Below are 10,461 nucleotides of genomic sequence, written 5' to 3' on the forward strand. Positions count from 1 at the left end.
TGTGAGACCCAACTTGTGGATCTTAATCATGACTTAGCTAAATCAGTACAGCAAAGCCAAGTTGATGTTGCCATCGTGGACTTTAGTAAAGCATTTGTTGTAGTTCACCATGGCTGGCTCTTATCAAAATTAGATCATTATGGCATCAGAGGGTGGTGGTAGATGGAGCAACATCTGGATTTGCTCCTGTTATATCAAGCGTCCCTCAGGGGTCTGTCCTTGGACCTCTACTATTCTTGTTCTACATAATGGACCTACCGGGTTCTGTATCTTTTAATGTGTGTCTTTTGCAGATGACTGTGTACTAACAAGAGGTACACATGTAATTCAGAGACTTAAGTTGAAAAAAAGAATTATGTTTTATTTACAAATTTAAACAGATTGAGCTAAGCCTGTGGGCTAAAGCAAAACAAGAGGGCGCTGATGACCCTAGATCACTAACCTAGGTTTAAGAGCTTACGCAGGCTAGAGTGTGTGAAAATTTGGAAGAGCATAATAATATGCTCCAGGTGTACTAAGTTCAAGAGGCAGTAGAAGGTGATAACATAAATAAGTGTGACATCACAAACAGTTCAAACACTATATGCTTCTTAGGTCTTTGAAATTGGGTGGATTATACACAAAGACTATTGGATAAGGTTGAGGGTGTTAAAGAAAATCTCTATAAATGGTTATCTGCATCCTCAGGGAAACTCAAGAAAAAACTTTCCAAATATTCAGATTTGTTGATTTTAATTAGCTACTATTTAAATATTTAAAACTGTAGCATTTTGATATAATTTTAGCATAAAAACTGAAAAATGATGATGATATTACAGTTGCATTCAAGTTCTCATTTTAGATAAAAAATGTCCTTGAACATTTTAACGAAAATATCCAATATGTTTATTAGTGGTCACCTGGAATGTGTTAAATGGTTGATAGCCAACCGTTCAAGCCTGTCAGCAGAAGACCAACTAGGTCGTACACCACTTGACCTGGCCGAGGAGTACCAGCATCAGGAAGTGGCAAACTTTATACGCAAATGTATCGATGAGGCACATGACCCAAATAGCAGTCTACATGCATTGAGGACTAGCAACAGAAAAGGGTAAGAAATTTTTAGATTTTATTTCTTTAGTAGTAATAAAGTTTTATACAAAGAAGAAGGCAGTTGTTTTATGTACGGTCAAACCTGCCTTTAGCAGCTAGTGATAGGAGCAACACAGTCTGGTTGCTTAAGACAGGTGGCTACTTATGGCAAGTTAAAATTAGAACAAAAAATTATTTTGGAGGTATGACGACTGGCTGCTTAAGGCTGCTTAATACAGGTGATCGCTAAGGCAGGTTCATATGAGCCATGCCATGAGAAAACCAGCATAATGCGTTTGCGACCAGCATGGGTCCAGACCAGCTAGCACATCCGCGCAGTCTGGTCAGGATCGATGATGTTCGCTTTCAAAGCCTATTGCAATTAGAGAAACCGTTAGCGAACAGCATGGATCTTGATCCGCGCAGGCTGGTCTGGATCCATGCTGGTCGCAAATGCAGTATTTTGGTTTTCTCATGGTGCGGCTCATATGTATCTGCCGTTAACATCAGGTTTAAGTTGAAGGCCAGCCAGAGACCATTATGGTAACAGATTTCACAACAACTCACCAGATTTGTAACAATGCTATGAATGCAGAATATTTTTTATCATAGCATTTCAATTTATGAATGTGTAACAAAAAGAATGATTAAGGCCTTCCTTGTGATTGATTGTTTGATATACCATGTTTCATAATTTAGGTCCTTGGATATTTAGCCATGAAGGCATTAGAGGGCAAATGGTTAAATTCTTGCACAGCTGAACTCTAAGCCATTGAATATTATACATTGAGTCATCATTGAGGAGCTTGAAAAAAGATAAATCATCAAATGAGCCGCACCATGAGAAAACCAACATATTACCTTTTTATGACCAGCATGGATCCAGACCAGCCTGCGCATCCGTGGTCTGGTCAGGATCCATGCTGTTCGCTAATGGTTTCTCTAATTGCAGTAGGCTTTGAAAGCGAACAGCATGGATTCTGCGCTGGTCTGGATCCATGCTGGTCGCAAATGCGCTATGTTGGTTTTCTCATGGTGCGGCTCAAATTAAGAAAAAACAATGACAGATCTGTTTTAAATAAGCATTAGTGATATTTCCTTACTTCATGCAAGTTTTAATTTACATTGTACATTTTTAACCATTTAAAAATCTACACCATATTAACAAGTTAGAAAATAAAATCTACCTGATATTAACACCTGTAGACTGTTGAATATGGTGCGTCCCTCAAGTTATACCATTTGTATTACAGATTGGATCCAATTCAGGAGGATAGACAAAGAGAGAGGAATTCGGATAGTATGTGGCAAAATGATGTAAGCTAGTCTGAGTGTTTATACTGTCTTCTGCTCTATGTCTTTTGATAGTCCTGTCATGCTTAGAAACTGTATTTGGATTAACATGATTAAAAATTTAATATTCTAGTGCTATTCTTTATTTATTTAAAAGTATGTTAAATTATATTCTTACTATAGTTGTTTTCATTTTTCTGCATTCTTTTTTTTTTATTTTACTGAAAATGCTTTAAAACCTTTGTGCAAACTTTATTTCACAAATTTCTCCCAATTTTTGTCCTATTTTATTTATTCGCAATACCTTGAATAAGGGATGTTTTGAAATGGGAAGAGTATTTGGCTAAGTATATACACATACAAACTTTTTAAAAATTTTGTGAAAAGCTTTTAACATTCGAGGGTGAAATGTGCGAATATTAGCAAAAGTAAAGTTTTCACAAATACTAAGTATTTTACAGTACTAAGTACTAATTATAGGTTTCATGTAGTTTATTCCATTTAATAGTTAATCTTTATTAGGTAATCTCAGTTATGATTTTCTGTATTTTAGAAGAAATTAAAAATTAAGCCATAGCTGCCAAATATGGTAACATTGTTAATGCTATGCACAAGAAAACAGAGCTTGTTTTTGACAATACATCTTTCACAAAGAAAAAGAAAATCTTCTCTCAAAAAAGTGCATGTTATACTCAAATTTCTTAAAAGAGTGCAAGTTAACCAGTCCAGTTTAAGGTGGTTGTGCATATAAAGATAAAAAATTCTATAAAGTAGGGTTTGATTTGATTATAAATTTTAAGGTTACACTGAGAAAACTATCAGTTTTGCTTCATTTTTCTCTAGGAATATTTGACTATATTCTATGATAAACCAAATAATGTGGTACTTTAGACATAACTTGTTGTTACCATCATGCAGTACTATCGTAAAGCATTAACAGCTTTCCCCCAAAGTTTCTTTGTGGTCAGTTTTTGAGGAAATGATTTGATTGCTTCTGTTCTCCCTGGGAATATTGTCAGATACTGGCATTGGTTAGCAGAACCATGAACATGCTTTGTTACTTTGAACATATTACTCAAAACTCAATCCATGCATTAAATTTAGAAATGTTTCATTCAATAAAACACAAAATATGGTAGGAATTTAGTGCAATAAGTTCATCAAAAAGACTTCCTTGACAACATCTATGTACTAAATTTTCTGCTTTTTTTTATCAATACACTCAGGTGCACAGAAGTAGAATGGTTAGCTGAATAAAGTTTTGATATAATTAAGGCTCCAAAGTTATAAAAATAAACTTGAAGACCAGTCTTGGAATGTAACCTTTTGATTGGTCAGTTTCATGATTAAACTTAAAATCAACCAATCAGATGCTGAAAGTTTGAGACTGGTCTCCAGTATCAGTTTTATGACTTTGGAACCAGAATTTCTTCTCTTTATTTGATTTCTGTTTTGAACAAACGAATATCTCAAAAAAAGTGCACTTATAATATCTAAAATTGTGAAAGATGTGTTGTTTTCATGAAGTGCAGTTATATGAGTGATAATTTTGTGAGTGATGATGCATCTAATCAGTTTTAAACAGCTTAAACTGTAAAAGTTTGGGAGGTACCTTCAAATTTCAGTTTTTGAAAACACCAAATACTATAATTGGTTGGGATTTGGGATTGTTTACAGGTTGTATAAAAAAAGTTCAAGGACTGAGAGCAGATGCAATATTAGTGATACTCCTGAAAAAATTATAAATGTATTACTTAGGAATATTAAATATAGTGTAGACCTTTGCGAGTTTTAGATCTTTCAGTTTTCTTGTATATTCTATCAGGGCTAGAAACACTCTTTCTTTTACTCTCATATCTCATTTCGAGGACATGCTAGGGAGAAAAATCTGCTTATTTAAGAAAAACCAGAGCTTGATTGCAGAAATTATACTGCTGTTTTTCATTTGCAGATTCAGTCACTTTTAGGGACTGGTGGGATAGAGGGTTTAGATGGGGAAATACTGAGGTGTTTTTTATTTGTTTTTCAAAGTTTGGATGCATGAACTAATGAAGCTACTTGGGTTTGGCTTGATTTCTTTCCAGACTAATCCGGATTCAGCACGGGCCAACGTGGGCAGCGAGAGTGAAGGTAGAAAAAACAATGTAGCACAAGTAAAGGTCTGTCACATTGCACACATTTCACTGTGTATTGGAATTTTTACTTGGGTCCTATAAAAAAAAAGAATTGCAATCATATTGAAAAATTTCTGATTGATTTTATTAGTACTCACTAAAATCTCAAAAAAGTAAGGAAAACCAAGTAGACCTGTTGCTTTATTATACCTTCAGCAATTTATGCTTTGTTTTGATTTTCTCTGAAACTTTCTGCTCAATCTATGCCTTTTTGCTAGAACTTTCAATAGTTCTATTTTCTTATATTGTTTAATTGAGGTTAAATTAAGGCTATCTGCAAAATGCAAAATAGGACATTTGCTAAACTTAGGGACTTTATAGCATTTTACTACTTCAATTAGAAAGAGGAACATTCAAAGGAAAAAGCTCAAGAAAATGTGGTAACATTGATTTTTGTAAAACGTTGTATTCTTTCCTTCTGAAATACAGAATGAGCCACATCATGAGAAAACCAACATTGTGTGTTAGCGACCAGAAGGGATCCAGACCAGCCTGCGCATCTGCACAGTCTGGTCAGGATCCATGCTGTTCACTTTCAAAGCCTATTGCAATTAGAGAAACTGTTAGCGAACAGCATGGATCCTGACCAGACTGCGCGGATGCGCAGGCTGGTCTGGATCCATGCTGGTCGCAAACGCACTATGTTGGTTTTCTCATGGTGCGGCTCGAATGTATAAAGAGAGGTTATTAGTATTTCTCCTGTAAATTGTTAAACTTGACTTTGAATATTAAAAAAATACAAAAATCATCAACAGCTCACCATTACTTAACACATTCACTTCATTAGCTTATGTTACTCATCTTAGTCAAAAATGAGAACACATCACCAGTAGGCATATTATGTGTAATATTATATGTTGTTCTAGTAGCTACTGTGTAATGTGTGCCATTATATATGATTATGCCATTTCAGATTTTACATATTTCATGTTATTAAATACCGGTAGTATCATGATAGAAAAAAAAGAGTTAAAAAGAGGAATTTAAAAAAAACGCAAAACCCTGCATATTTAAATATAATTATTCGGTTGGAATAAGAAATACTTGTTACAGTTTGCAAAGTTTAATTATTGTATAAAGTAGACAGTTTTAGTGTTCTTTGTAGCTAAATTATTTGTCATTGCTGTATTCATACAATTTCTCAACTTGAAATTGCCCCCGATGTTGAAATATTTTAATTAATTTATGTTTTTCAGGAGAAGAAACGACTGTATGAAGAACAACAAAACTATATGGAGAGAACACATACATCGTTTCTAGACAGTATCCGGGACCAGGCTACACACTGAGTCAGTCGTTAAGCTTGTGTTATGCATAAAGGAGGCTATTTTGATATGTACAGAATGTTAGTTTTATATGTGAAGGATTCAGAGCATCAGTTTTTTTAATATTCAGGTTTTTTTTATATTGGTAAAAAATTTAATGAATATGAATCATTATGAAATAGACTGCAGATTAGGAGAGCATGACATCTTTACACATATTAAAGATAGTTCTGCATGTTTGAAACAAATCTTGTTTGACAATATAGAATTTTATAAACCCACACTTTTTCAAAGCATCATTGTATCTGAAGGAAATTCAGCCAAAAAAAAAGATGGGATAGTGCTTGATTTTTTTGTAATTCAACCTTAAGGTAAATTTTCACAAGGGGCTTCTTTGGGGAAATCACATTTTTGACAACATTGCTGCATATAGAAAAAGTTCCACAATGTGATTTTAATGAAACTTTCCATAGTTTTAGGTTTACCTATTTTCAGTCACATGACCAAATAAATTGTTTAGATTCCTGAGCTTACATTTTTTCCTATTTGGAAAAAAAAAATCTTTTGTGAAAATCAGTCTTAAGGAAGACAGTAGCACTCTGTGTTTATCATTTCATACACAGGATTTAATAGATTCCCAGCAACATATATGTTGCCCATATAACGGCTACCAGGCATTGTTCTAAGAGTTTCCAGATAAATGACGTAACACCATCACTTCTGGTTAATCAGACTTGCAGAACTACCTTAAATGCTGGTGATTTAATGCAATTTGCTGTTGCATTAACATCGTTTATTTTATCAGGAAAATTTTACTAATTTACGCAACGATTTTTGACTATAGTCTATCTGCCGTTATTGAATGATATTAACGAGTATATAAATTTTATTGTTTTGAAATATTCATATATTAGTATGTAGATTTAGGCAATTTTTTGCATTTATTTGTATGGTGACTAGCGAATTTACCTCTTAAACTGCTATTGATTTCTTGCTATGACATATTCAGGTATTAAACTGACTTACTCGAGGAGAAATTTGTTGATTAGGCCAAGAGGGAAAATTTTCCAATAACACAAGTAAGGAAAATGTTTATGGGATTCAATATGTTATAACAGTGCATATAAAGAATTAACTATTTTCCTGAGAAAAAAACACACTAAATAATGATTTTAGAGGTAATTCTCAGTTGCTGGATAACTGGAGAAATGACAGTATTGTGCCGAATGTTAGCTTCAAATGATTTGTCTTGTTTGTAGAGAGAAAAAAGAGATGCTGATATTTCTCACTTACATATAGATAAAGAAAGGCATTGAATTTATTTTTGTACAGATGTTTAGTGTCTTTAGCTTCAAGTGCGGGAATTCTTAACAGAAGTAAGATTGTTATATTTATGAAAACCTGTTAAAACTGTTTCAGTTGAAACAGCATGTATGTATGTGAAGAGGTACTCTATTAGTTGATTGGCTGTTTTTCTACATATACACATAAAAATAAGCCTGTTGTAATTATAACTGGTCATTGTTTTTAGAGGTAACCTTTGTTTCTTTATTAGATTGGTATTAATTATCAGGGCCCAAGGTTATAAAACAGAATCTGGATACCAGTCTCAAATTTCCGGCATCTTATTGGTTGTTCATGAGCTCAGTCTGGAATAAACCAATGGTGGGGCTGTATTCTGGGACAGGTCTGCAGACTTGGTTTTGTAACCTGGAAGTCTGGGCCGTTTCACCATTTTGGTATACACACAAGACTTCCGAGTGATTTTTGGTGACAATGGCAAGTCAGACTAGAATCCCATATTACACCACCTTAATTAAGACAATTTTTAGAAGAATGGTTAGTGGTCTTATTGATGTGTATAGTGCATATGTTTTCTTTAATATTAAAGCTCAATGCAATTGTTTGTTAATCATCTCAAAATATCAATGTAGTAACCCGGTAGTCTTGCCCATGTTTAGTTTTCTTCTTAAGGCTAGTATAAAATATTTCATTCATTACTATACCTGTCACAGTCCAACATCATATGTTTGCATGTATTTACATTTTTGTCTTGGTTTTATACTTGTAACTCAATTTAAGAAGTCAAATCTTCCGTGCTTAATTGGAAACTCAAAAATCCCATGCATTGTGATGCTTTCCCTGTCAGCTCTTGAAATTATTTTGTCATTTTTCTAATAAACTTGCTCTGAAGACATAGAATAAATACTCCAAGGTTTTTGCTTCACTGGCTGTTGATAAAGACATTCTGTGATATTTATTACGTTTGTAGACATTTTCTTGTACTGTATAAATGTTTCGAAACTGTTTAAAAGTTGTTGTTCTAAATGTAAACATTTTCATTCTGTATAGATCTACATTTTTATTTCTTTTAGTTGATATTATATTAGCTTGTTTCTGGTTTTGTTTTCCCTTCATAATATACTTGAAGTGGTGTTAAAATGTTGAAAATGGATGATGTATGTTCACAAGAATAGCCAGGATTTTGTACAGAGGTTTGGTGCAGAAAGGGATCCTGCTGTGGCTGGGGTCAAAGAAACAAAGTCAGAATGCATTTTCAACAATAAAAGTACATGCACTGGTGGAAACGCACATAATAGATACAGGCATATTGGCAAATACAGTAAGCTAATATAATGCAGCAGAGGATACTTAGAATGGCATAAAAACATACTTTGGTGATAGAAGAATTTCAGACTTCAGCAGATAAGTTTGGTGCTCTTGCACTAGTAAAACTCCTGATTATGCCCATACTGTCATAATCTCTTGTATTTGCTCTTTTATTTAAAGTCAGTTTTGTCTTTAAAGACTATACTAGATTAAGAGATTTTTGAGCAGGTTTGTCCCACCTGGTAAAGGTGTGTGTATGGTCAACAAGAATAGGTTTGCCTTTCAAGGCAAGTTTTAAGGTTGTTGTATATATATAAAGAGGTAGTATTAAACACAGGTTTGCCTGTATATTCTGTTCCAGAAGTTTTGCTCCAGGGTTACAATACATTAATAGTAACATAGCAACAAAAAGGTGGCTGCATTATATCTAAATTTTCTGCTTTGATATTGCAATAATTTATGTTTGAAAGGTTGAATGCTCTGTTATTTTCAAATTCCGTCTCAGAAAAAAAATCAGTGAGAAACTCGATGCAGCATAGTAACATTTATCAAAGTTTTAATTGTGGGCATGTCGGGCTTTATTCCTTTAAGAAAACCAGTTTGTGTTACTTTCATTTTAGCTACAAAAAGATTTGTCAGTGAGTTTGTGACTTAACGGTGCTTGTAGCTTCAGGGAATTAAAGGAGAAGAATCTGGAAATATTTCTTTGTTCTTGGTAATAAAATATTGAGACTTTACTTTAGCAAGTGCCAATTGTGTCTGTATATAGACATTCAAAACCTCAAGTATAGACATTCTCAACATAAAATATAGACATTTGCATCATAAAATGTAGACATTTACATGGGAAAATGCTCGAGTCTAAAATGAATTTACGTCTATCTAATAAATATATTTTAGTTTTTTTGGACAGCAATATACAACAGCCCGTTGAGGTCTATGAAGCTTGTATGTTTTTGTCAAGATTTATATGTAAATTTGTTATCCGTTTAGACTTCATAATTGGCTAGGTATTTGTAGAAAGTATAAAAATATTTATTTAGATATTTCGTTGTTTATATTTTTCCAGTATTACTTTGTTGAAGTTTTAGATATTTTTGAATTTAAACTTTTATTTATTACCCTCTTTAGGGCTTTTAAAACAAAATAAACAGAATTTTTAATATAGAAATATAGAGGCTGTTTGTTTGCAAGAAGATGTACCTTTCCACGTTTTTTTTTTAAAAACACAAACTGGACATAACTGGCTAGGTAATGGCAAGCTCCATTTTGCGCGGATGCGCAAGCTGGTCTGGATCCATGCTGGTCGCAAAGCCACTATGTTGGTTTTCCCATGGCACGACTCATTTCTATTTGTTTGGAGACAGCTTGACCAATTTTTCAGGGAAATCAATGGAAACATTACCTTGAATTCATAGAAAATGAAAATGCTATCAGCAGTGCTGGATTGTCACTTTTGTTTCGCATGTTCGAGTGACATACCAGTATGTTTCTGATTATAGAGATAGCTGCAGACGTCAGTTTGTTAAAATGACTCGAGATATTGTAAACAAGTCATGCTGACTTTATTCTGTTAAATATTTAAATGTATATTTTTTGTTAGTAGATGAACATATCTCTTGATGACGATTATTGTATTTTGTTGTATGTTTCTATACTGTGATACTCTTGTTGTAGACTGGTACGTTAAATGTTTTTGCATCTTTTTAATGCTTTACACTCCATTAGATTTTTCTGTTTTTATAACTATTATTGCATTAGGGAATAAATTTATTTATAACTTTACTGTTTGTGATGATGTCTTTTGTTCTGTTAATATTACAAATATGCCTGGCCTTATTAAGGTCTGTAGAAAAATTTGAATACATTAAGAGGTAAGAGTTCTTTCCCCTGGAGAATGCCCTCCAGAATGTTAAGGCAGGCGACAGTATGTTAGATTTATGTACTCCACCACTGATGCATGTGGGTAAACAGAGAGTCTGTAATGTTCCAGGAACACCGGTTAGGTTAACTAAACAACATTCAATAATGAAGTAATGATGTTAAAC

At 33.5% G+C, this 10,461-nt stretch overlaps 1 protein-coding gene across 1 annotated transcript; it reads left to right on the forward strand.

The window, feature by feature from the left end:
• The first annotated feature begins 881 nt into the window (after window positions 1–881).
• On the forward strand, window positions 882–10,198 carry LOC128546066 (uncharacterized). The gene is made up of 4 exons (XM_053527552.1): window positions 882–1,090; window positions 2,325–2,388; window positions 4,449–4,523; window positions 5,735–10,198. Exons 1-4 carry the CDS (start codon window positions 882–884, stop codon window positions 5,825–5,827), a joined length of 441 nt encoding a protein of 146 aa, XP_053383527.1. The 3' UTR covers window positions 5,828–10,198.
• Window positions 10,199–10,461: the final 263 nt, after the last annotated feature.

This window comes from Mercenaria mercenaria, chromosome 2 (genome assembly GCF_021730395.1).
Source record: "Mercenaria mercenaria strain notata chromosome 2, MADL_Memer_1, whole genome shotgun sequence".
NCBI lineage: Eukaryota > Metazoa > Mollusca > Bivalvia > Venerida > Veneridae > Mercenaria > Mercenaria mercenaria.